Source organism: Manacus candei, unplaced genomic scaffold (assembly GCF_025592945.1).
Source record: "Manacus candei isolate 608988 ecotype Guabito, Panama unplaced genomic scaffold, ASM2559294v1 h1tg000150l, whole genome shotgun sequence".
Taxonomy (NCBI): domain Eukaryota; kingdom Metazoa; phylum Chordata; class Aves; order Passeriformes; family Pipridae; genus Manacus; species Manacus candei.
In genome coordinates, this window is record NW_026138198.1 from 1,839,683 (window position 1) to 1,866,583 (window position 26,901).

A 26,901-nucleotide genomic window follows, 5' to 3' on the forward strand; every position below is an offset into this window, starting at 1 on the left:
CTGCCTGGAAAGGGTGGTGAGGCCTTGTCAGGGGCTGCCCAGGGAGGTTTGGAGTGCCCAGCCCTGGAGGTGTCCCAGGAAGGCCTGGCCGTGGCACTCAGTGCTCTGGGCTGGGGGACAAGGGGGGCATCGGGCACAGGGGGATCCGTGGGCTGGGAGGGCTTTGCCAGACTCAGGGACTCCCTGATTTTGGGATGTTTAGGTTGGATATCAGGTAAAATATCTCCCTGGAAAGGGCTGTCCAGCCCTGGCACAGGGTGGAGTCCCCATCCCTGGAGGAATTTCCAAGCCCTGTGGATGTGGCACTTGGGGACATGGGGCAGTGGTGGCCTTGGCAGTGCTGGGTCAGACTTGATGATCTCTGAGGGCTTTTCCAACCTAAATGATTTCCAGATTGGATGAGGCACAACCACCTTTTACAACCCAAACTGTTGTTTTGTTTTTTTTTTCACTTTTCACACAGAAGGAAAATAAGTTTAATTTCCTTTCTGATCTTGCTCCAGCCCAGAAATCCATTCCTTTTGCAGTTCCATTCCCAGCTCCTGCTGCTTTTTGTCCCCTCACTCGCAGCCACCTTTATTTATGACACTCGTCATTCAGCCTAAAATCTGCATTTCTGCCCCCAAAATCCCTCCCCTAAGGATTTTTTAGTGGGAAGTGGAGCCAGGCTTTGTGTTCCTGAAACACTTGAGGAGAAACATTTGCTTCTGCCTTGATCAGCTCAGTTGGTGTCACTCCCTGACAGCATTTTGGGTGTGTTTTGTGAAGACATTTCTCCTCAAAACTCTTGTTTCTCCCACAGGAGAGCAAAATGGGAAGAGACAGAGACAATGAGAAGCAGAAAATCCCTGGAAAAGTTGTTATGAGAGGAGAAAAAAAACAGCCTCAATTTAACCTGCCTGGGTTTCACAATGGCTTTGTCACTTTGAACTGTGATTTTGTTGTGAAGAGCGAATTTAAAGCAGGAAATCCCCGTTCAACAGTGGCTTTTGCCTCTCTCTGTTTAGACTCCAGGCTGAGTTTAATGACAGAAACACCTTTTTAGGCCTTTTTTTTTTTGCTCCTCAGGGAGATGAGTTGTTGTCAGAACTGGTGGCTTCTGCTTTCCCACTGCTGCTCGTGATCCTCAGATCTCTGTCCTCCTCCAACATCCCACCCCAAACTGGGTGCAGGCATCACCTCTGGGTTCTAGGGGTTGGTGACACCCCCAAATTTGGGTAAAAGTGGGGTTTGAAAGGTTGTACCAGCAAAAGTGGGGCTAATAAATTGTTTTTAGGGTCATTTTGGAGTTTTACACCCCCACAGATCTCCATCTCTTCAACATCCCACCCCAAACTGGGTGCAGGAATCACTTCTAGGTTCTAGGGGTTGGTAACATCCCCAAATTTGGGTAAAAGTGGTTTTGGAAAGGTAGTGCCAGCAAAACTTGGGCTAATCAATGGTTTTTAGGGTCAGTTTGGGGTTTACACTTCCTCAGATCTCCATCCACCTCCAACACCTAAAAGTGGGTGCAGGTATCACTTCTGGGATCCAGGGGTTGGTAACATCCCCAAATTTGGGTAAAAGTGGTTTTGGAAAGGTAGTGCCAGCAAAACTTGGGCTAATCAATGGTTTTTAGGGTCAGTTTGGGGTTTACACTTCCTCAGATCTCCATCCACCTCCAACACCTAAAAGTGGGTGCAGGTATCACTTCTGGGATCCAGGGGTTGGTGACACCCCCAAATTTGGGTAAAAGAGGGTTTTGAAAGGTTGTGCCAGCAAAATTTGGGCTAATAAATTGTTTTTAGGTTCAGTTTGGAGTTTTACATCTCTTCAGATCTCCATCTCTTCAACATCCCACCCCAAACTGGGTGCAGGCATCACCTCTGGGTTCCAGAGGTGACATCCCCAAAGTTGGGCAAAACTGGGTTATGTTTTATGAACCTTACAGGTTGTGCCAGCAAAACTTGGGCTAATCAATGGTTTTTAGGGTCAAATTGGGGTTTACACCTCCTCAGATCTCCATCTACCTCCAACCCCCCAAAGTGGGTGAAGGAATCACTTCTAGGTTCTAGGGGTTGGTGACACCCCCAAATTTGGGTAAAAGTGGTTTTGGAAAGGTAGTGCCAGCAAAACTTGGGCTAATCAATAGTTTTTAGGGTCAGTTTGGGGTTTACACCTCCTCAGATCTCAATATCTTCAACATCCCACCCCAAAGTGGGTGAAGGCATCACCTCTGGGTTCCAAGGGTTGGTGATATCCCCAAATTTGGGTAAAAGAGGGTTTTGAAAGGTTGTGCCAGCAAAACTTGGACTAAATCAATGGTTTTAGGGTCAGTTTGAGGTTTTACATCTCTTCAGATCTCCGTCTCTTCAACATCCTACCCCAAAGTGGGTGAAGGCATCACCTCTGGGTTCCAGAGGTGACACCCCCGAATTTGGGTAAAACTGGGTTATGTTTTATGAATCTTACAGGTTGTGCCAGCAAAATTTGGGCTAATCAATGTTTTTTAGGGTCAAATTGGGGTTTACACCTCCTCACATCTCCATCCCTTCAACATCCCACGTTTGCTGAGCTGATCCCTTGAATTCTAGTCTATATTTCTGTTATTTTGATGAGTCCTGGGGCTTTTCTCTCTACACTTTGTCAGCTCTTCAACACCTTCTTGGGGTCCCAGCCCAAGATTTTAGACCCAGATTTTTATCTTTAGATTTTAATGCAGGGGCAGATTAAATTGAATTCGGGGTGGAGACGATGTGAAATTCCTTTTTTGATTATTTGCTGCTTTATACATCAAAAATCAACTTTTTGGTGGCAATGGATGGGTTTTAAGGTCCCTTCCCACCCAAACCATTCCAGGATTCCATCACCTGGTAAACACAGGGATATAAATCATCCATCCTGCAGAAGTTCAGGAAGCTCAGAAGTGAAGGAATTGTGTTGGCTTAGATCCAGTTTTTCTCCTGTTATCACCTGTTGAGCCCTTTATTCTTCTCGACCCTATAAATTTATTTTAACTTCCTATTATGGAGTCACCCCCAGACCCCAGCACTGCTCTGACCCCTGAACAAAGCCCTGAAATTCTCCTGCAGGATTTGTTTCCTTGTAGCTTCGTGGTGTTAATGCTGCTTTTTCTCTTTAATTAATAACCACAATTTTTCCTCTGTTGGAGAATAAAAGGAAGTTATTTTGGTTTTTTTTTCCCCCGATGTGTTACAGCAATAAGCTGGAAAATAGCAATTTCTTTGTGATCTCTGGCACAGACTCAGGATTCTCACGTCCTGCCTGTTCACAGTTCCTGTCACTGACTGCTTGTAGTTAGAGGAGGAAAAAAAATTGTGCTTTTCCCTGCCAGGCTGCTCGAGTGTGAGGGGGTGTGTGGGATCAGGGGGACAGCAGTTGTCCTTCTGGCAGTGGGAAGCCATTCCCTGTGTCCTGTCCCTCCATGCCTTGTCCCCAGTCCCTCTCCAGCTCTCCTGGAGCCCCTTTAGGCCCTGCAAGGGGCTCTCAGCTCTCCCTGGAGCCTTCTCTTCTCCAGGGGAACCCCCCCAGCTCTCCCAGCCTGGCTCCATCCTTGATGGATTCCCATTAATGGGAATACCCATAGAATGGATATTCCTCCATCCCAGGGCTGTAAAGTTGTGGCTCTGGGGATTGTCCAACCAGGAATTCCTTCACCAGCAATTCTGGGACTTGAAATCCTGTGGAAAGTCTGTCTGGATTTAATAGAGAAGATGTAAAGGATGTGAAGAAATCGTGGAATCCCACAAAGATTTGGGTTGGAAGGGATCTTAAAGATCATCCCATTCCACCCCTGCCATGGGCAGGGACACCTTCCACCAGCCCAGGTTGCTCCAACCTTGCCTTGGACACTTCCAGGGATCCAGGGGCAGCCACAGCTTCTCTGGGAATTCTTTTCCAGGGCCTCTCCACCCTCCCAGCCAGGAATTCGTTCCCAATATCCCATCTATCCCTGCCCTCTGCCCAGTTTAAAATATTCCCTGATTTCCAGCTCTCTTTGCTTCCCTCTGAAAATCACCTCAGTTCATTGTTGCTCCCTTGCCACGATTTCCTCAACCTTGGCTTCACAGGTCCTTAATCCCTCCCTTAATCCAGCTTTCTAACCCCACTCATCACTTTTCCACAGCAAACGGGGCTTGCTTGGATTTGTCTTGGTTTCCACTCTAATATTCCATGTGAGAAGTTTTGGGCAAAGCACAATATTTTTATTTGAAGCTGTTTTCAAGCCCAATATTTCAGGTGTTACCACCTGAAATAAATAGGAAGTGATGTTTTCACCCCACTGTTGCCTGTCGATGGCCTGCAGCGAAATCTCTTCCAGCAAGGACAGAATTCCCAGTTTTTAAGGAAGGAATTCCTGGCTGGGAGAGTGGGGAGGCCCCAGCCCGGGTTTATATACGTATATCTCACAGAGAAAAATATCGAATGTGGGGTTGCAGTGAAAAATATGGAGTGTTGGGATTGGAGTGAAAAATGTGGAGCGTTGGGATTGCAGGGAAAGGTAGGAAGCATTGGGATGGTGGGGAAAAATATGGAGTATTGGGATTGCAGTGAAACGTAGGAAGTATTGGGATTGTGGTGGAAAATATGGAGTGGTGGGATTGCAGGGAAAAAATATATTTATTTATTTATTTATTTATATATTTATATTTATATATTTATATATTTATATTTATATATTTATACATTTATATATTTATATTTATATATTTATATATTTATATTTATATACATATATATCACAGTGAAAAATATGGAACGTTGGGTTGCGGTGAAAAAAAAGGAGCATTGGGATTGGAGTGAAAAATGTGGAGTATTGGGATTCTGATGAAAAATATGGAGTATTGGGATCGGAGTGAGAAACACGGAGTATTGGGATTGCAGGGAAAAGTCGGAAGTATTGGGATTGTGGGGAAAAATATGGGGTGTTGGGATTGTGGTGAAAAATATGGAGTATTGAGATGGCAGTGAAAAGTGTGGGGTTTTGGTATTGTGGTGAAAAATATGGAGTGGTGGGATCAGAGTGTAAAATGTGGAGCACTGGGATTGGAGTGAAAAGTAAGAAGTATTGGGATTGTTGTGGAGAATATGGAGTGGTGGGATTGCAGGGAAAAAAATATATTTATTTATATATTTATATATTTATATATTTGTACATTTATATATTTAGATATTTAGATATTTAGATATTTAGATATTTAGATATTTATATTTATATACATATATATCACAGTGAAAAATATGGAATGTTGGGTTGCGGTGAAAAATATGGAGCATTGGGATTGCAGGGAAAATAAGGAGGTTTGGGATTGCAGTGAAAAACATGGAGTATTGGGATTGTGGCGAAAAATATGGAGTGGTGGGATTGCAGGGAAAATGTGGAGCATTGGGATTGCAGTGAAAAGTAGGAAGAATTGGGATTGTGGTGGAAAATATGGAGTGGTGGGACTGCAGTGAAAAATGTGGAGTATTGGGATTGGAGTGAAAAATATGGGGTGTTGGGATTGTGTTGAAAAATATGGGGTGTTGGGATTGTGGCGAAAAATATGGAGTGGTGGGATTGCAGGGAAAAAAATATATTTATTAATATATTTATATATCAATATATTTATATATTAATATATTTATATGTACATATTTATATAATATTTATTTTTATATATTCGTATATTTATATATATTTCTATAATAGGTATTTTTGTATATCATTTGTGTGAGCTCTTAAGCTCCGGAGAAGTTCCCCCGAGTGCTCCAGCGGTTTGGTGGGAGAAATCCCGGAGCTCTCCCGGAGCTCTCCCGGAGCTCTCCGCCCTCCTCCCTCCTCCAGCCCTCGGGTAACGCTGTTTTCCGGTGCTTTGCTCAGATCAGGTGGACGAAAACAGCGGGAAGTGCCTCGGACAGATTCCAAGACTCGAGCGTGTTCAACGAGACCCTTCGGATCTCCAACATCCAGAGGCACCAGGGGGGACGTTATTACTGCAAGGCCGAGAACGGCCTCGGCTCTCCCGCCATCAAATCCATCCGCGTGGACGTCTACTGTGAGTAAAACTTGGGAATTCTCACTTCCTTGGCTTAGGTGGTGTTTTGCTTGATTTCTGGCGCCACAGTGAGCCAGCGGTTCTGGAGGAGTCCAGTTTTCGGCGGTTTTAGGTGGATGAAAAATATGAGGGATTTGGATTGCAGTGGGAAATGTGGAGGATTGAGATCACAGCGGAAAATGTGGAATATTGGGATCACAGTGGAAAATATGGAGTGTTGGGATTGTGGTGGAAAATGTGGAGGATTGGGATTGTGGTGAAAAATATGAGGGATTGGGTTGTGGTGAAAAATATGGAGTGTTGGGATTGCAGTGAAAAATATGGAGTGCTGGGATTGGAATGAAAAATGTGGAGTACTGGGATTGGAGTGAAAAATATGGAGGATTGAGGTCACAGTGGAAAATGTGGAATATTTGGATCACAGTAGAAAATATGGAGTGTTGGGATTGCGGTGAAAAATGTGGAGTGTTGGGATTGCGGCGAAAAATAGGAGAGATTGGGATTGCAGTGGAAAATATGAGGGATTGGGATTGCAGTGAAGAATATGGAGTATTGGGATTGTGATGAAAAATATGGAGTATTGGGATTGCAGTGAAAAATGTGGAGGATTGAGATCACAGTGGAAAATGTGGAATATTGGGATCACAGTGGAAAATATGGAGTGTTGGGATTGTGGTGAAAAATGTGGAGTATTGGGATTGTGGTGAAAAATATGAGGGATTGAGTTGCGGTGAAAAATATGGAGTGTTGGGATTGCAGTGAAAAATATGGAGTGTTGGGATTGTGATGAAAAATATGGAGTGTTGGGATCATAGTGGAAAATATGGAAGATTGGGATTGCAGTGAAGAATATGGAAGATTGGGATTGTGATGGAAAATATGGAGTATTGGGATTGCAGTGGAAAATGTGGAAGATTGAGATCACAGTGGAAAATGTGGAATATTGGGACACAGTGGAAAATATGGAGTGTTGGGATTGTGGTGAAAAATGTGGAGTGTTGGGATTGCGGCGAAAAATAGGAGAGATTGGGATTGCAGTGGAAAATATGAGGGATTGGGATTGCAGTGAAGAATATGGAGTATTGGGATTGTGATGAAAAATATGGAGTATTGGGATTGCAGTGAAAAATGTAGAGGATTGAGATCACAGTGGAAAATGTGGAATATTGGGATCACAGTGGAAAATATGGAGTGTTGGGATTATGGTGAAAAATATGAAGTACTGGGATTGCAGTGAAAAATGTGGAGTATTGGGACTGCAGTGAAAAATAGGAAGTATTGGGATTGTGGCGAAAAATATGGAATATTGGGATTGTGATGAAAAATATGGAGTATTGGGATTGTGGTGAAAAATGTGGAGTGTTTGGATTGCAGTGGAAAATGTGGAGTGTTGGGACTGTGGTGAAAAATATGAGTTATTGGGTTGCAGTGAAAAATATGGAATGCTGGGTTGCAGTGAAAAATATGGAGTATTGGGATTGCAGTGAAAAATGTGGAGTGTTTGGATTGCAGTGGAAAATGTGGAGTGTTGGGATCACAGTGGAAAATATGGAAAATTGGGATCACAGTAAAAAATATAGAGTGTTGGGATTGTGGTGAAAAGTAGGAAGTATTGGGATTGTGGCGAAAAATATGAAGTGTTGTGATTGCAGTGGAAAATATGAAATATTGGGATTGTGTTGAAAAATATGGAGTGTTGGGATCACAGTGAAAAATGTGGAGTGTTGGGATTGAAGGGAAAATATGGAGGATTGGGATTGCAGTGAAAAATATGGAATATTGGGATTGTGTTGAAAAATATGAGTTATTGGGTTGCAGTGAGCAATGTGAAGTATTTGGATTGCAGTGAAAAATATGGAGTGTTGGCATTGGAGTGAAAAATATGGAGTGTTGGAATTGCAGGGAAAATATGGAGTATAGGGATTGTAGTGGAAAATATGGAGTATTGAGTTGCAGTGAAAAATATGAGGTGTTGGGATTGGAATGAAAAATGTGGAGTATTGGGATTGCAGGGAAAATATGGAGTATTGGGATCACAGTGAAAAATGTGGAGTGTTGGTATTGCAGTGGAAAATGTGGAATATTGGGATTGTGATGAAAAATATGAGGTATTGGGATTGCATTGGAAAATATGAGGGATTTGGATTACAGTTAAGAATATGGAATATTGGGATTGTGATGAAAAATATGGAGCATTGGGATTGCAGTGAAAAATATGGAGCATTGGGATTGAAGTGAAAAATGTGGAATATTGGGATTGCAGTGGAAAATATGAAATATTGTGATTGTGATAAAAAATATGGAGTGTTGGGATCGCAGTGAAAAATATGGAATATTGGGATTGCAGTGCATTTGGACACCAGAAAAAGGGGAAAGCCTTGAAAACCTCCTGCAATAAATGCACGAAAAGGAATTAAAATTAAATCGATTTTTTGTGCCTTGGTTCTGGAACTGGAATTCCCCTGGTTGGCTTTGGGGGGTTCTCTTGCCTGATGGGGGTGTTTGGCTTCATGATTTGCCTGAAAAAGCTGTAAAATACCAGAAAAGTGGGAAATCTTTTAGGGATAATAACGGAATGAGGTGGTAATTGCTAATTAATTGTAATTAATTACAATTAATGAATTGTAATGAATTTTAATAAGTCTGTGTGGGCCAAGCAGGGTTTGGAATGGAGGGATGGCTCCAAACTGAGACAGGGAATGGCTGAGTGGGATTTTGGGAAGGAATTCCCAGCTGGGAGGGCAGTGAGGGGCTGGGATGGAATTCCCAGAGAAGCTGTGGCTGCCCCTGGATCCCTGGAAGTGTCCAGGATTGGGATCCCTGGGCTGGTGGAAGGGGGTGGGACTGGATGATCCTTAAAATCCCTCCCAAGCCAAACCATCCCGTGATTCCATGATTCCATAAAAGCCCTTCTCCCTCCCCTCAGCATCCCTGGATTAAACCCTCCCTAATTCCTGATTTTAGGCAGAGAAAATCAAAATATTAAAAAGTGATATTTCCAAGTAGCTTTAGGGAATTTTGTCCATTTTTTAATGGGAATTTTGCCCTTTTTTTAATTGGAATTTTCTGCTTTAATTTCGATGAATTTCTATTTATTGAATATTTTCTCTGTCAATCCCATGTCGTGTGTCCATGGCAAGAACTCTGGGCAGGAATTTTGGGGGGGGTGGGGTTGGAGTCTCTTTGGCTCCGAGACTCTAAACCAAAAAGAATCCAAAGCACTAAACCAACATTTTCAATTAAATTGGGTTTTATTTCTTTTATTGAACATTTATTTAGTGAAATTCCATAGATTAAAACCCTTTTCCTCCAGGATTTGGTACCTGGGAGCTCACAAAAAACTCACAAAAATTGAAAATACTAAAAAGTGATATTTCCAAGTAGCTTTGGGTAATTTTGTCCTTTTTTTAGTTGGAATTTCTGCTTTAATTTCTATTAATTTCTATTTATTGAATATTTTCTCTGTCAATTCCATGTGTCCACGGCAAGAACTCTGGGCAGGAATTTTGGGAGGGGTTTGGAGCCTCTTTTGATCAGAGACTCCAGAATGAAAAGAATTTGAAAACAAAACCAACATTTTCTCTCAAATTGGGTTTTGTTTTTTTTTCCTGAACTTTTATTTAACAAAATTCCATAAAAAAAGGCAATTTTCTCCCCAAATTCAGTAACTGTCACAAACAAATCTGTGGGAAACAGATGATGTTCCCTTTTGAAAGCAAAACTATCATTTAGAGCAAGATGGAAACACTTTAATTTTTTGGAGGAAACCCTCGACTGCGTTTTAAAATACGTATTTAAAAAATATATATTTAAAAATATATATTTAAAAACAATTTGAAAGCGTCTTGGCTTTTAAAGCTAAAGAATAAAAACCAAATCAAAGTTGTTTTCCGTGTTAGGTTTGGATCAAGAGCCTAATGGAACATTTTGGCCTTCAGGAAAATCCTGGAGCTCCAGGAATATCCTCCGGGAGCAGCATTCCCATCCAGCTCCATTTTGCCCTGCTGTTGGTTTTAGTGACTCTTGGAGGGGCAGAGGGAATTCTGCTGGAATTCTGGGAATGTGAGGGAGGTGCTGCTGCACCAACTCCGTCAAAAGCTCTCCTGAGTCCTGCTAAACCAGGCTGGGAATTCCTCGGATCCTTGAGCAATTCCAGAGCTGAGAGAAACCTGGGAAAATCTGGGGGTTGGTGTGGAAATATCTGAAGGTGGGAAGGGTGGAGAGAAGGAAAATAAAAGGTGGTTCGGTGTTGCCAAAGTTCCTGTTCCATCCACAGCTGCTCTTGGAAAGATTCTTAGGGAATCCAGGGAGATTCTTATGGAATCAGGGAGTGGTTTGGGTTGGAAAGGACTTAAAACCTTGCCATGGGCAGGGACACCTTCCACCAGCCCAGGTTGCTCCAACCTGGCCTTGGACACTTCCAGGGATCCAGGGGCAGCCACAGCTTCTCTGGGAATTCTATTCCAGGGCCTCCCCACCCTCACAGACAAGAATTCCTTCCCAACATCCCACCTAAATCTACACTTTTCCAGTTTAAAACCATTCCCTGTGTCCTGTCCCTCCATGCCTTGTCCCCAGTCCCTCTCCAGCTCTCCTGGACCCCTTTAGGCCCTGCAAGGGGCTCTCAGCTCTCCCTGGATCCATGGCAGGAATTCTGCCTCCTGAGCTGATTGTGGGACATTGGAATTGCAAATCTCCAGGCCAGGAGCGGCTGCAAATTCCTTCTGAATCTCCTCCAGAGCAGAGCTGTTCCCAGAATCCTAAATTCATGGAATGGTTGGGTTAGGAGGGACCTTAAAGATCATCCAGTTCCAACAGGGACACCTTCCACCAGCCCAGGTTGCTCCAACCTGGCCTTGGGCACTTCCAGGGATCCAGAGGCAGCCACAGCTTCTCTGGGATTTCCATTCCAGGGCCTCCCCACCTTCCTAGCCAGGAATTCCTTCCCACTATCCCACCTAAATCCCCCTTTTTCCAGCTCCAAGCCATTCCCTGTGTCCTGTCCCTCCATCCCTTAGAACTTCTCCCCTCATCTCCTCGGTTTCCTTTTTTGGTTTCTTCTGGAAAGATCTTAAATTAGGGATGATTTTTTTTTAGCAGACAACTTTCTGTCCTTTATTTCCCATGTCTCAAACATGTTCTACTCTCCCAGCTCTGCCTGACAATCCTCATTTCTCAAACCAGGTTCAAACAAACACCCTCATTTCCCTTGGAACTGTATTCCCAGGAGGGAGGGTTCCATCCTCGCTGAGCCACCAGGAGAAGAAACCGCTTCAGAAATTCATCCCAGACTTGAACTCTTTGTTTCTTTTCTCTGGAAGTGTCTCTTTAGAAGTCCATCTCATCTTTCTTCTTTGAAGAAAAAAAACCTTTTATGCTTGACTCCTAGGAAATTTTTTTTTTCCTTGGCTTCTGGAGGACACTTTCTCCTTTTACAAGGAAGGAAAATAAGGTAGAAATGAAGTATTTTCATTTAAGGAAGCAGATTTCCTGCAAGAAAGCTTTGGCTGCTCCTTCCCAGAGGACAATTTAGCATGTTTTAGGGAAAAAAAAGTCCTAATTCTTTCACTGAAAATGTATTTTTGTATTCCTCTTGCTTTCCCACCTCCTCATGGACACAGGCTGCACAGCTGGAGGAGAAGAAGGTGGGTCAAAGGTCATATTGATGTCGAAAGAATCCTGAATATAATGTGGAAGTCAGGGAGAGAGAAAGTTTTATCTGATGGATTTAGCACACAGAGAAGCTGAAGATTTTATTTTATTTCTTATATATTTTTATTGGGTGGTAGGAAGGAGACCCAGGCTGTGCAGGGAAAACATCTCATTCCAGGATGAAAAGGTTGGTCTGGGATTTATGGGTAAACAACCATTCCCTTTGCTCAGAGATCCACTTAAATCTCGGTTTGCAGCTCCATTTCCAGGAAATATCCCTGGATTTTGGCTGCTCTTCCTCTGCAGCAGCTTTGTGGCAAGGAGGAGGCAGTTGGGTCACAGAAACAAGTTTATCCCGTGCTGGGAATATTCCCTGGAGCAATTCCAGTCTCCTGTGTGACACAAGTCCAGTTCTAGGGGGGAAAAAGCTCCTGCAGCCCCAAGATCTTCCTCCCAAATCCCTGTTGATGTCCCTGGAGATGATGTGGAATATTTGTGGAGTTCTTTTATTATGTCTCAGTTCACCTCCTGTGGAGTTCCCTTAATTCTTTCACATCCAGGTTGAAATCCTGGAATCCCAAACTGGTTTGGGTTGGAAGAGACCTTAAAGATACATCATCCCACCCCCTGCCATGGGCAGGGACACCTTCCACTAGATCAGGGATCCCAACCTGGCCTTGGACACTTCCAGGGATCCAGGGGCAGCCACAGCTTCTCTGGGAATTCTGTTCCAGACCCTCCCCACCCTCCCAGGCAGGAATTCCTTCCCAATCTCCCATCTATCCCTGCCCTCTGGCAGTGGGGAGCCATTCCCTGTGTCCTCTCACTCCAGTTCCTGGTGAAAAGTCCCTCTTCATCAGGAAGGTGAACTCAGAGCTGAAGCCCCTGTGCCAATGGAAAACAATCCCAGGCTGCTTTTCCCAAGAAAACCTCAGGAGCAAAGAATGATGGGGAAAAGTGGGAAAAATGGGCTGTAGGGCCTTTTTTTTTTTTTTTTGTATCTATTTTGGTGTCTACTTTGGGAAACCTTCCACTGTCCCAGGTTGCTCCAACCTGGCCTTGGACACTTCCAGGGATCCAGGGGCAGCCACAACTTCTCTGGGAATTCTATTCCAGCCCCTCCTCACCCTCCCAGTCAAGAATTCCTTCCCAATGTCCCACCTAAATCTCCCCTTTTCCACCTTAAAGCCATTCCCTGTGTCCTGTCCCTCCATCCCTTGTCCCCAGTCCCTCTCCAGCTCTCCTGGAGCCCCTTTAGGCCCTGCCAGGGGCTCTCAGCTCTCCCTGGAGCCTTCTCTTCTCCAGGGGAACCCCCCCAGCTCTCCCAGCCTGGCTCCAGAGGGGGCTCCAGCCCTTGGAGCAGCTCCAGGATCTCCTCTGGACTCTCTCCAGCAGCTCCAGGTCCTTCCTGCAGAGCAGAATTGATGGGATATCAAAGATACAGCACTGGGAATGAGGGGAGGAATTACCTGGACCTTCCAGCTGCTCCTCCCGTTGCTCCATTTCCTTCTCAGCCTTCCCCACTTTAGTGGAGTCCTAAAAAACTGGATTGGGACTGGCTGGGATGAGCAGGAGCTGCTGTTTCCTCCTGGAGGGCTGTTTTTGTCCCAGTGAGATAATTCCATGCTCTTTTTGAGGGATAAGGACCCTCAGACTCCCTCACACTCCATTGTTGGTTTGTGGTCAGCTCTGCCTGTCACCAGGAAGGAAAAACTGTGGGGAATTTTATATGGAAAAATATTTAAATGTGGGTTCTTTGCCCTCCTTCTCCTGGAGGAATTAATGTATAAATTCACAGAGAGGATTTAAAGCATTTTATGAGGTGTTTGTACATCAAACATTGGCGGTAAAAGTGAAGTTGGGGCTTTCTGGTGAGACCTAAAGAAACAATTCCCACCTCTCATCCTTCCACCATCCTATATATTCCAGTTTCCCTTGCAGGAGAGTATTAAAGAAGTCTCTTCTTAGCTTTCCCATCTGTCAGGACATTTTCTGTATCTTTTCATCTTTTTTCTTCTTTTTCTCTCCTGGAAAAGAATTTGGCTGAGGGTTGAAGAGCCTGTTTTTCACTAGTTTATTCCTGATTTTCATACAGTTGTTACACATTTGAATAGGGAGGTTTTTGCTTCCCTTGAATGGGGAAAAGTCACAGCTTTTAAAGCACAGGCACAGCTTCTGTAATATCCCATTTTATTGTTGCTGCTGGAACGGTTTGGAAGTGAACCTTCATCCTCACCACTCTTTTATTCCTTAATTTTTGTCTCCTTGGCCTTCATCCCCCACATTTTCTGGCACATGTTTTCTTTGCAGATGTTTCTGTCTGGCCCCAGGAATGAAGATGTGATTCAGATCTCGAAAATCCAGTTGAGCTGCTTCATTATTTCATGTTTGCCACGCCGAGTCGGGTCTTTATTGCTCTGACATTTTTAATTCCCATCTCTGGGATCTCCCAATATTCACTGATATGTTATCTGAGCTCCTTTTTTTTTTCTTTTTTTGGGAGCTTTCATTCATCAGAGCATCAGCGATGTGCTGAAATCCTCCTTCACGGGGCTACACGAGGGAGCAGAAATAATGAATGCAAACTTAAAGAGGAAAATTAAAAAAAAAAAAAAGCAATAAAACATTGGCATGGAAGGAAAGCAAATATATTCATCTTTCCTCACTTTGGTTTTTTGCATGATACAGTATAAAAAAGACAATTTAAAATGAGATCTTGTGCAGATGGAAAGTGTTTCAAAGCTTCCCAATATCGATAATTTTGATTTTGCAGCAGGAGAGAGATGCAGGTTCCTTAGAGGGTTTCTCATTATTCCTTCTCTGAGGTGGAATTTGGGAATTTAGAAGGTGAAAAGCTGGGAAAAAGGCTGTGTTTGGGGTTCACTGGAAGTGTCCAAGGCCAGGTTGGAGCAACCTGGGCTGGTGGAAGGTGTCCCTGCCCATGGCAGGGGGTGGAACAAGATGAGCTTTAAGGTCCCTTCCAACCCCACTCATTCCATAATTCTCTGATTTTATGCCTCCAGGACAGGTCAGGATGGGCAGGATGGGAAGAACCAAAGCTTGGGAATGCCCTGGAGCTGCACAAGGCTCAGAGAACTTGGGGTGTGTGAGGATTTGACTCCATCAATGCCCAGATTGATCCCAGAATGGGTTGGGTGGAAAGGAAATTTAAAAGTCCTCTAATTCCAACTCTTTCCCATGGGCAGGGACACCTCCCACTATTCCAGGTTGCTCCAACCTGGCCTTGGACACTTCCAGGGATCCATATTCAAATGTGTACCAACTGTATGAAAAGCAGGAATAAACCAGTGAAAAACAGGCTCTTCAACCCTCACCCAAATTCTTTTCCAGGAGAAAAAAAAATAAAAATAAAAATATACAGAAAATCTCCCGAAATGGAGACAAGCACTGAAAGGGGGAAAGAAAAACACAAAAACAACCCCAAAACCCCAAAAGACAAATCTTTACAAAAGGCTTCTCCTCTTGTAAGCCTGAGGCAAAACCCTTTTTTTGGATAATAAAAGGGGCAGCTCAGTGATTTCTCTTTGCTCTCTGAAAAGCTGCAGAGCTCCCGAAATTCGGCAGCGCTCCCGCTCTTGGCGTAAAATCAGGGAATTGTGGAATGGTTTGGGTGGGAAGGGACCTTAAAGATCATCCAGTGCCACCCCTGCCATGGGCAGGGACACCTTCCACTAGCCCAGGTTGCTCCAACCTGGCCTTGGACACTTCCAGGGATCCAGGGGCAGCCACAGCTTCTCTGGGAATTCTATTCCAGGGCCTCCCCACCCTCCCAGCCAGCAATTCCTTCCCAATATCCCATCGAATTCTTTGGCTGGACAGTTGGATCACAGGGATCTGTGGCCTGAGGAGGTCCAAGGTGGCAGCAGAGGGAGTGTTTGGGAAGCTGGAGAGCAGGGAATGGTGTCCCACAAACTCATCTGAGGCTCATGAGCATTTGGGCTGGAAGAGCTTCCCAGTCTTTGTGGGCACATCATCCAGGAGAGAACGGGAAAATGCCCAGAATGGATATGGGAATGGCTGGGAGAGCTGGGGGGGTTCCCCTGGAGAAGGGAAGGCTCCAGGGAGAGCTGAGAGCCCCTTGCAGGGCCTAAAGGGGCTCCAGGAGAGCTGGAGAGAGACTGGGGACAAGGGATGGAGGGACAGCACACAGGGAATGGCTTCCCACTGCCAGAGGGCAGGGAGAGATGGGAGATTGGGAAGGAATTCCTGGCTGGGAGGGTGGGGAGGGACTGGACTGGAATTCCCAGAGAAGCTGGAGTGGAGATGGATGGAGATCTGAACATATGTAAGGACACAGATCTGCTGGGATGGGTCCACAGGAGGCTCCAGGATGATCAGAGGATGGAGCAGCTCTGCTGGGAGGAAAGGCTGGGAGAGCTGGGATTGTTCAACTGGAGAGGAGAAGCTTTGGGGTGTCCTGATTGTGGCCTTCCAGGACCTGAAGGATCTACAGGAAAGATGGAGAGAGACTGTGGACAAGGGATGGAGGGACAGGACACAGGGAATGGCTTCAAACTAGTTTAGATGGGATATTGGGAAGGAATTCCTGGCTGGGAGGGTGGGAAGGCCCTGGAAAAGAATTCCCAGAGAAGCTGTGGCTGCCCCTGGATCCCTGGAAGTGTCCAAGGCCAGGTTGGAGCAACCTGGGCTGGTGGAAGGTGTCCCTGCCCATCTCAGGTAGCTGGAACTTGATGATCTTCTAAGTCCCTTCCAACCCAAAGCATCCCAAAGAATTCAGTTACTTCCAATCCTGCCCAAAAATAACCGCACGAGAAGAGAAACAGAAAGATTTAGAATCTGGAAACTCAACCAGATGAATCACTTCAGTGCTTTACAGGAAGGCAAAAAAAAAAAATAAATCCCCAAATTTTTCATTTTGGGTTGATCAGATTCTGAAGAGTCAACTCTTTAAATTAAAGTGAAGTCCTGGGTGTTGCTACAGAGTTAATGTTTATTAATCAAAATGAAAATAAGTACAGAAATCTGTTTTCCACTAAGGTTTCTGCCACCATCAGGTTCATCATGGGCTAGTGGAAGGTGTCCCAGGTGGCACTTAAGGTCCCTTGGATGGGCTTTAAGGTCCCTTCCCACCCAACCCATTCCACAATTCCCTGATTTTACTCCAAGAGCGGGAGCGCTGCCGAATTTCGGGAGCTCTGCAGCTTTTCAGAGAGCAAAGAGAAATCACTGAGCTGCCCCTTTTATTATCCAAAAAAAGGGTTTTGCCTCGGGCTTACAAGAGGAGAAGCCTTTTGTAAAGATTTGTCTTTTGGGGTTTTGGGGTTGTTTTTGTGTTTTTCTTTCCCACTTCCAGTGCTTGTCTCCGTTTTGGGAGATTTTCTGTATCTTTTCATCTTTTTTCTTCTTTTTTTTTTTTTTTCTCCTGGAAAAGAATTTGGGTGAGGGTTGAAGAGCCTGTTTTTTCACTGGTTTATTCCTGCTTTTCGTACAGTTGGTACACATTTGAATATGGAGGTTTTTACTTCTTCTAAATGAGGAAAAGTCACATTATTTGGAGTTTGGTGCTGGTTTTTGTGGAGGTTTTGATCCCTTTGAGTTGTTCTGAAATGAGTTTTGCTAACCAGAGTTGAACCAAACCCTTCCCCTCAACAAAAACAAGAATATAAGTGGTGTAAATATATTTTATAAGAGCTCTGCCATCCTGTTTCCATCTAAATTCACATTTTCACTCTTATCATCTCTTACCCATAATTCAGAAATGGAGTTTTAAATGCCTGGGGGTCCTGATTTCACTGAAGGAATGAGGAAGTTTATGGTGGAACCATCAAATCACAGAAAAGAACCTTAAAACCAACCCCCTATAATGGACAGGGAAACTTCCAGTGGGGGGAAAAAAAAAAGCAAGGAATGATGGGAATGAGCAAGGCAGCTCTGCCATCAATTATTCATGGAATTTTGGAGCAGCTCCTGTAATTTCAAGATGTTTTTTACACCCCCAGAAAACAACTGTTCAGTCTGAACTAACCAGCTTTGAAATGCCTGATAAATGTTCCCAGTTCCTCACTGCCTTTTTTATTCTGATTTTCTGCATTTTTATTTTCCATGAGGAAAATCTTTGGTGTGAGCAACAGGAAAAAAAAACCCCTGATGTTGGTGCTGATGGAAAGTTGGATTTTTTTTTAATGTGTGTTGTGAATTGAGAAAATACTTTGTGAATTCCAGAATTCCTGGTCTGTGCTACATTTTCCATGGATTTTTTTCCAGGCTTGTTTGAATTCAGTTTAGAAAGTTGTGGGTTTAAAGAAGGGTTTGATTTGTGGAGATTTTTTTGGGGTGGATTCTCCTTTTGGGAAAGGAGCTTATTCCAGTCTGAGCCCCTCCTGCTTCCATGGTGGAACATCCCTGGGGAGATCCAAGCAGAGGAACTGCTGGTGCCTTTGTTTTTTATTTAATTTTAAAAATGTCATTTATTTTATTTTAATTTTTTATTTATTAATTTTATTTATTTTAATTTGACACATCAGACTTTCAGCTCTTTATCCAACCCCCCGAACTCACCAGCCAGGGAGAAGAACCTAAAAATGTGTTTTTTCTCCTCCTAAACTTCATTTTTACCCCTTGTTGCTGCTTTTTTTTCCAGTCAGCTCTAGACAATGGTCTGTTGTGACTTTACTGATCACAATTAAAGGTTTAAATTTTAAAACCAGTTGGGAACTTGAACTGGGAGTGTTGGGAATGATCCCAGAGCTTGCTGCTGCCCCAGGAACAGCACTGGGGCTCCTGGGCTGGGTTTGATTTGAGTCCCAAAGAGAAAGGGAGGAAAATTATGGGGTTTTTTCCATGTAGTTGCCTTCACATTCCGTGGATTTGTGCTGGATTGAGTTTGTTTCCTAAAACTTTATTGGCAAAGAGACCTTGGAGCCCCTTCCAGGGTCTAAAGAGACTCCAGGAGAGCTGGAGAGGGACTGGGGACAAGAGATGGAGGGACAGGACACAGGGAATGGCTTCAGACTCATTTAGATGGGATCTTGGGAAGGAATTCCTGGCTGGGAGGGTGGGGAGGCCCTGGAATAGAATTCCCAGAGAAGCTGTGGCTGCCCCTGGATCCCTGGAAGTGTCCAAGGCCAGGTTGGAGCAACCTGGGCTGGTGGAAGGTGTCCCTGCCCATGGCAGGGAGTGGAATTGGATGGGGTTTAAGGTCCCTCCCAACCCAAATTCTGGGATTCCATGATCCTATGGAATCTGGAGAACAGGATCCTGGAGTGATCCATGATTTCTTCGTGCTGTGACACCAAGGAATGTTCCAGGTGCTCATGGCAGACCCACCACTCAGGAACCACCTCCAGGTTTTTAGAGCTCCTTCCAAAGCCACCATTCCTCATCCCAACTCACCTTTTCCCAGCCACATCCCTGTTTTTCCCAGGGCTGGATTTCCCCCTTTCTGTGATTTAAATCTCCTTTGAAAATGCAGCTGCTTTTTTAGGACTTGGCACCTTCTGCTGGCCTTGGAATGCTGATGGATTGCCTAAAACAGCCCAGGATTTTTCTGCAGTGGGAATTGGGTCTGCAGAGTCCCTAATGGCATATTCCAGAGTTCTGATGGAATTTCAAATAGCCTTTCCAGCATCAGGCTTTCCCAAAATCTGCACTTTCCAGTGAAAGAGGAGCCTGGATTCCTCCTGATCTGCAGTTTTCAGGGAATCTGTTCAGGCTCCTTCCATCCTTTTTTCCCTGCCCTCGATTTTTCCTTCATCATCCCATGGAGCAGCAATGAGTTGCTGTGGAAATTCCAGGGAAGAGAAGGAGGAGGAAGAGAAGGGATGCAGGGCCATTACAGTTGGAAACCTCATTCCATGCAGTTCCTTATGGAAAATTGAAGCTGGAAGCTGCTGGAAACCCCCCTTTCCCTGTGGGTATCCTGCCCTGCACTCCTGTCCAAGTGCAATTTGTTTGGGAAAAAAAATCTTTATATGGAATAGTAAAATTCCTCTCCTTGGAATAAAGGAGAATCAGGCAGAGCAGCTGTGGGGGAATTTCTAATGCAGATTTTTCAGGATAAAGGAATTCCTGTGTTGTTCCCATTCCCAAGTATCATTATTAGTAAAAACACATTCAAATAAGCTGTAACATTCCCTCCTGTGATGCCCTAAAATACTGGGAGTTGGGAATTCAGAGCAAGCCATGACTTCTGTTGGAATATAAGAGCATGTGAAGTGTCAGATTTGAGTGTATCCAGTTTTCCCTGGCTTCTGGAGACTCTGGATCAGGGAAAACCCAAAATGTTGTGTGTTTAGCTGGGCTTGGAAAGAGCTGGTGTGTCAAATCATGGAATCATGGAATTGTTACGGATGGAAAAGACTTTTCCATCATCCAGTCCAACCAGGAACCCACCTTTAAATGGAATTTTGTAACTTCTTCATGGCCCACAGGCTGGGAAGGGCTGTGGGGAGGCAGCTTTGGGATCTGGAACAGGTTGGAAAAGTGAGATGTGTTGGGATAACAGGGCAGGATCTGCCAGGGAAAATTTCTTTTCCCTGCCAAGGAAAACAGGCAGCAGGGAGGATCTGGATGGGCTGGAACCTCCTCGTACCTCTTTTGGAAAACAGGAATATTGCACTGGGAAGGAGGAATTCCATAAGGAATTGAAGTGGTGCTGCCTGGGCTGGGCAGTGCTGGATTGTCCCTTGGAGAAGGTGTGAATCCATGGAAAAGCTCAAAGGAGTGACAAGTGAGCAGGAAAAGTTTCTGCTACGGGAGAAAGCAGGGAAATGATCCATGAGGATTGTTCCTGGAAAAGGCCAGGAAGGCTGCAGGGAATAGGAGCCTTCAGAGGGAGAATTTTGTCCTGAAGGAGAAACCAGGAATTGGCTTAAGTGGCAGGAGGGAGCTGGGTCAGGAAAGCAGGAAAAGCTGTTGGATTCTGGAGATGGGCAGATGCTGAAGCAGGAGCTCCAGGGAGAATCCAGGGCTGGGAATTCCATGGGCACAGGGTGGGGGAGCACTGCTTGGTGCTGGCAGTGCCAGAGCTTCCAAAGGGCCTTTCTGTCCCTTTTCCCATCATTCTGTGCCCAGAATCCATCCCAGATCAGGGCTGGGATTTGATTTCCTATCAGAACTGTCACAGCCTGAAGTGGCACTTCATAAAATCCTGGAATGGTTTGGGTTGGAAGGGATCTTAAAGCCCATCCCATTCCACCCCCTGCCATGGACAGGGACACCTCCCACTATTCCAGGTTGCTCCAACCTGGCCTTGGACACTTCCAATGATCCAGGGGCAGCATTCACTAAAACTGCAGCTCCAGGGAGTCTCAGCTAAACTCTGGAATTATTTGGGATGTGTGTGTGTGTGAAATGCTAATGAGTCCCTTTTGAAAGCAGCAAATGCCAAGCAGCTCCAAGGCCATTATTTGCTTTATCTTTGCATAAATTCCTCAATGCTGAGAGGAATCTTGGACCTGTTATTTAAGCTTTGGACTCAAATTCCCAAATCCTTACACTGCTCATTTGCTGATTATGTTCCTGATGGATCCAGGAGATCTCCTGAAGGCACTTAAGAGGGAGTTGGACCCAGTGTGGTGATGGAAAGGCACAGCCCCAAGGGTGGGAATTTTGGGGTGGGAAGGCAGCAAAGAAAAAACCTGGAGGCAAAGGTCAAAGGGAGGGAGTCACTGCAAGAGGAGCTGGAGCAGATCAGAGACACCCTCAAGTCATCCCTTCCTTCCACAGCTCCACCCATTGATCCCAAACCTAAAAACAGTGGGAAAGACAAAAAATCCTAAATGTGATTTTTTGGGAGGACTGACACGAGAGAGAGAGGAGGAAAAAAAAAAGGAAAATATTCCTTTCTTTCTCCTCCTAGATTTCCACCTGCAGCCTCAAATCCCACAGGGTGTCACAGAGGAATCCCTGGGAATGTTTCAGGCCGGGTTGGATGGGGTTTGGAGCAACCTGGGATAGTGGAAGATGAGAACTTTTAGTCCCACCCTGAAATAACTAATTAATATCCACTGGTGAAAATTAAGCCATGGAGATTAAATAAACACCCAGGGCTGGAAATGCAGAATTCCTGTCAGGCTGAAATTTTTATTTTTGTGTCAAGCTCATTTTCTGATGATGTTTAATTAGCCCTGAATCTTCCTGACATCAGTGTTTTTGAATTAAAGAAAAAAAATAATCAATTATTTCCACAATTAATTACAGGGAATTAATTCCATGGCTTCACCTGGCTGTGGATGCTGATTTTTTTTTTCTCCCTGTCAGAACTCCAGGAAAAATGCCATAAGTTTATTAGAATGCCTTTTATGCCATTCCTGGCCTAAATTAAAGCTGTTTTTAACAGGAGGTAATAGCTGTAGTTAGATCAGATGAGATTCAAGATAATTGATGCTCTAAATATCCCTGGAGTGGAAAGATAGATCCTATTAATGGCTGGAAAATTCACTCTGAAGGGATCTGAACGGAGCAAGAACAGAACTAGGCCTGGGTTGAGTTTAAGGCTTAATGTGGAGCTGGGGTTTGTTCCCAACTGGAATAGGCCTCTCCTGCCAAGCTGGGAACTTCCCTGGAATGTGGTTGGTTTTGGAGGTGACTTCTCCTGGAGGTGAGGAGGGTTTGCTGCAGGTCTGGAGGGGTTTGGTGTGGGAGGGCTCGTTAGAGACCCACAAATGGAGAATCACAGAATCGTTGAGGTTGGAAAAGACCTCCAAGGTCATCAGGCTCAGCCTGTGATTGAATCCCCAAACCATGGCCAACATCTGCTCATTGTTTGGTCACCTCCAGGGCTGGGCACTCCAAACCTCCCTGGGCAGCCCCTGACAAGGCCTCACCACCCTTTCCAGGCAGAAATTCCTCCTCCTGTCCCACCTGAGCCTCCCCTGGCACAGCTGGAGGCCGTTCCCTCTCCTCCTGTCCCTTGTTCCCTGGGAGCAGAGCCCGACCCCCCCCGGCTCCCCCCTCCTGTCAGGGGGTTGCAGAGCCAGAAGGTTCCCCCTGAAGCCCCCAAATATCCATCCTTCACTTGATCCCCCTTATCTGAGGGGCAGAAGGTGCAGGGAAGGTGCAGCTCTGGGACTTGGCAGCTGCAGGGCACCGGGAGAACTGCAGGAGGCACCTCAGCAAACATGGAATGCCAGGATGGTTTGGGTTGGAAGGGACCTCAAAGCCCATCCAGTGCCACCCCTGCCATGGGCAGGGACACCTCCCACCATCCCAGGTTGTTCCTGGAGTCATTTATCTGTTATATGGGAAGAAAGTATCAAACACATATATTATTCTCTATTAAAATGTTTTTATTCTCATTTTAGAGCATTTTAAGTTCAGGAGAAGGGTGTGAGAGAGCAGTGGGGCCTTTACCAGCAGCCCCTGCTCTCAAGGCATCACTATTTGCACTCAGTATATCCAGAATTTAGTTTTTCACAGGAGTTTTTAAACTTTGTGAGGAGTGTCTGGAAAAATTCTACCGAAACTGTTAAGTGGAGATGGATTTACTCTGGAAATCCACTTTCCTAATTCAGTAATTCCACCAAATTAAGTTTCTTTTCTTCAAAAAAAAGTGAAGGAAGGAGCATTAATTAGGTTTGGGATTCTGCAACCCATAATTAGTTATTTAACATGTTAAAAAGCCCTATTTGGAACAATTATTCCTGCGCTTCAGGTGGGCTTTAATATTTGTGCCTCTCTCTCCTGGATTGGTTGGGAAAGCATTTTTCCACAGCATACTCCAGAAAAAGCTGCAGCCCTTGGCTTGGCCAGGGGCACTCCCTGCTGGGTCAGGAACTGGCTGATGGCCCAGAGAGTGGTGGGGATGGAGCTGCATCCAGGTGGGATCCATCACCAGTGGTGTCCCCAGGGATCAGTGCTGGGCCCAGTCCTGTTTAATGTCTTTATTGATGATTTAGATGAGAGGATTGAGTCCATCATCAGCATATTTGCAGATGACACCAAGCTGGGGGGAGTGTCCATCAGCTGGAGGGCAGGAGGGCTCTGCAGAGGGACCTGCACAGGCTGGATCCATGGGCTGATTCCAAGGGGATGAGGGTCAAGCAGGCCAAGGGCCGGGTCCTGCCCTTTGGCCACAACAACCCCCGGCAGCTCCAGGCTGGGCCAGAGGGGCTGGAGAGCAGCCAGGCAGGAAGGGAGCTGGGAGTGGGGATGGACAGGGAGCTGAACAGGAGCCAGAGTGTGCCCAGGGGGACAAGAGGGCCAATGGATCCTGGCCTGGCTCAGGAACAGGGGGGCCAACAGGGCCAGGGAAGGGATTCCTGCCCTGGACTCAGCGCTGGGGAGGCCACCCCTGGAGTGCTGTGTCCAGTTCTGGGCCCTCAGCTCAGGAAGGCCATGGAGGGGCTGGAGCAGGGCCAGAGGAGAGCAACGAGGCTGGGGAAGGGACTGGAGCACAAGTGCTGTGAGGAGAGGCTGAGGGAGCTGGGGGGGCTCAGCCTGGAGAAGAGGAGGCTCAGGGGAGACCTCCTCACTCTCTGCAACTCCCTGCCAGGAGGGGGGAGCCAGGGGGGGTTGGTCTCTTTTCCCAGGCAACTCTCAGCAAGACAAGAGGGCTGGGTCTGCAGCTGTGCCAGGGGAGGGGGAGGTTGGAGATCAGGAAGAATTTCTTTGCAGAGAGGGTGCTGAGCCATTGGAATGGGCTGCCCAGGGAAGGGGTGGATTCTCCGTCCCTGGAGGTGTTTAAGGACAGACTGGATGTGGCATCAGTGCCATGGGCTGGGAACCACGGCGGGGTTGGATCAAGGGTTGGACTGGATGATCTCAGAGGTCCCTTCCAACCCAGTTGATTCTGGCATTCTATGATTCTTGCTTTTATTATGTAAAAAATAGGCAGAAATTAATAAACCCAAAGTTAATGGGTCAAAAAAACCCCCCAAACCGATCCCTGCAGTGTCAGAGTGGATTTAACCCTTTTATCCCTTTTTTTCTTCCCCCTTTTTGTTGCTGCTCATGGTCCCTCAGGGTTTTCCACGGTGCTGTGCGAATCCAGAGTGTTCTCTGGAACATTCCGATGCCCCTGGAATGAGGAGGTGGCTCCATTTCTTGATTCAAGTGCTCTTGATTTAATGATAACTCTCTGGAATTCTTTAATCAGCTCTGATTACAAATTCTCTCCCAGAATTTCACCTTCCAATGGACCACGACGTGGTTTGACCTCCTTTATGTCTCTGGGGTTTTTTTGGGGGGCTGCTTTTTTTTTGTGTGCTGCTCTTCTTATAATTCAGTGAAATCTCTTGTATTTAATTAAAAATCCTCTGATGGTGGTTTAAAGATGTGAGGAACACTCTGTTCTTTTATTCACAACTTCCTTTCTAAAAAAAAATAACTTTCTTCCCCATTTAGAAGTGGGGTTTCTTCCTTTTGTTGCCCCTGAAATTTATTACCAATTTTAAATTTAAATTTTAAACTCTAAATTTAAATTCTAAATTTAAGTTTTAAATTTAAATTTTTTAATTTATTGGCCAAAAGAGCTCTTTTGTACCTGAAGCCCTTAATAAATTTATTATTCCCTCTCCTTGTTTGAGGAATTAAATATGTCATGCCCTTTCTGCCTTTCCCTGCAAACCCATGTCCTGGGTGCTTTTCCCACTGTTTAAGTGCTTTCCTGTTGCTCTTTTCTTTGGCCTTTTAATTTCCTAATGTTCTTTAGGAAGTGATTCCAGGGATTTCCTCAGTTCAGGGAGTGCTCAGAGCTCCGTGGGGGGATCTCAGACCATCCCAGTCCCAACCTGGTGCTGGTGATTCCTGTTAGGAGTTCATGGATGAGCTTCATCCTGGGGGAGAAGCTGATTTTATTCTTGGGAAAATTCACTGAACTGTCTTCATCTGTGCCATGTCCACATGGAATTGTGTCATGGAATTGTGGAACAGTTTGGGTTGGAAGGGAACTTAAAGCCCATCCAGTGCCACCTCCTGCCATGGGCAGGGACACCTTCCACTGGCCCAGGTTGCTCCAACCTGGCCTTGGACACTTCCAGGGATCCAGGGGCAGCCACAGCTTCTCTGGGAATTCTATTCCAGGGCCTCCCCACCCTCCCAGCCAGGAATTCCTTCACAATATCCCACCTAAATCTCCCCTTTTCAAGCTCAAAGCCACTCCCTGTGTCCTGTCCCTCCATCCCTTGTCCACAGTCTCTTTCCACCTTTCCTGTAGATCCTTCAGGTCCTGGAAGGCCACAGTCAGGTCACTCCAAAGCTTCTCCTCTCCAGCTGAACAATCCCAGCTCTCCCAGCTCTCCCAGCCTTTCCTCCCAGCAGAGCTGCTCCATCCTCTGATCATCTCCATGGACTCTTCTGGACCCATCCCAGCAGATGTGTCCTTACATATGTTCAGATCTCCATCGATCTCCACACCAGCTTCTCTGGGAATTCCATTCCAGCCCCTCCCCACCCTCCCAGGCAGGAATTCCTTCCCAATCTCCCATCTCTCCCTGCCCTCTGGTAGTGGGAAGCCATTCCCTGTGTCCTGTCCCTCCATGCCTTGTCCCCAGTCCCTCTCCAGCTCTCCTGGAGCCCCTTTAGGCCCTGCCAGGGGCTCTCAGCTCTCCCTGGAGCCTTCTCTTCTCCAGGGGAACCCCCCCAGCTCTCCCAGCCTGGCTCCAGAGGGGCTCCAGCCCTTGGAGCATCTCCGTGGCCTCCTCTGGACTCTCTCCAGCAGCTCCACGTCCTCCCTGTGCTGTTCCCAGGGCTGGAGCAGCTCTGCAGGGGGGTCTCACCTGCGGGGGCAGAGGGGCACAATCCCCCCTCACCTCCTGCCCCAGCTGGGTTTCTGGGCTGTCAGGGCACATTTCCAGCTCATGTCCAGCTTCTCACCCACCAACACCCCCAATCCTTCTCCTCAGGGCCGTTCCCATCCCTGTGGAAAGGGAGGATTTCAGCAGGTGGGGTTGTTTTATCTCAGTGCTGCACTCGCAAAACCCTCCGAGCCACTGCTCTCAGGGGACTCCCGCGCTAATCCAGCCTCCTAAACAACTGGAATTAGCTCAGGTTGGTGTCCTGGGATAAAGAAACCCCTCTGGCAGGGCTGTGCCCTCCTCCTGATGCCATTGGGATGTTCTCCTGTGAGCAGCTTCCAACCAGGTGTGTTCCCAACCTCATTAAAAGAGCCGAGCAAACCTTTTCCCGGTAAAACCGCCGAGCCTTCCTTACATTTTCCCCCTTGGATTCTGTGTCGATCCGCTGCGGGCAGCAATCAGCCTGAGCCTGGCAGGGTGTTGTCGGGTATTGT

General features: G+C 45.9%; 1 protein-coding gene and 1 long non-coding RNA gene across 2 annotated transcripts in view; one reads left to right on the forward strand and one right to left on the reverse strand.

Annotated features, from left to right (window-relative positions):
• The window catches only part of LOC127463143 (uncharacterized), a 192,165-nt gene that overhangs the window by 106,360 nt on the left and 58,904 nt on the right, over nucleotides 1–26,901 (reverse strand). The window lies entirely within an intron of this gene.
• MDGA2 (MAM domain containing glycosylphosphatidylinositol anchor 2) overlaps nucleotides 1–26,901 on the forward strand; it is a 293,882-nt gene that overhangs the window by 97,170 nt on the left and 169,811 nt on the right. Inside the window, exon 3 of the mRNA XM_051772102.1 lies at nucleotides 5,864–6,038. Within this exon, the coding sequence (XP_051628062.1) occupies nucleotides 5,864–6,038 (175 nt within the window). The remainder of the gene's footprint in view (nucleotides 1–5,863; nucleotides 6,039–26,901) is intronic.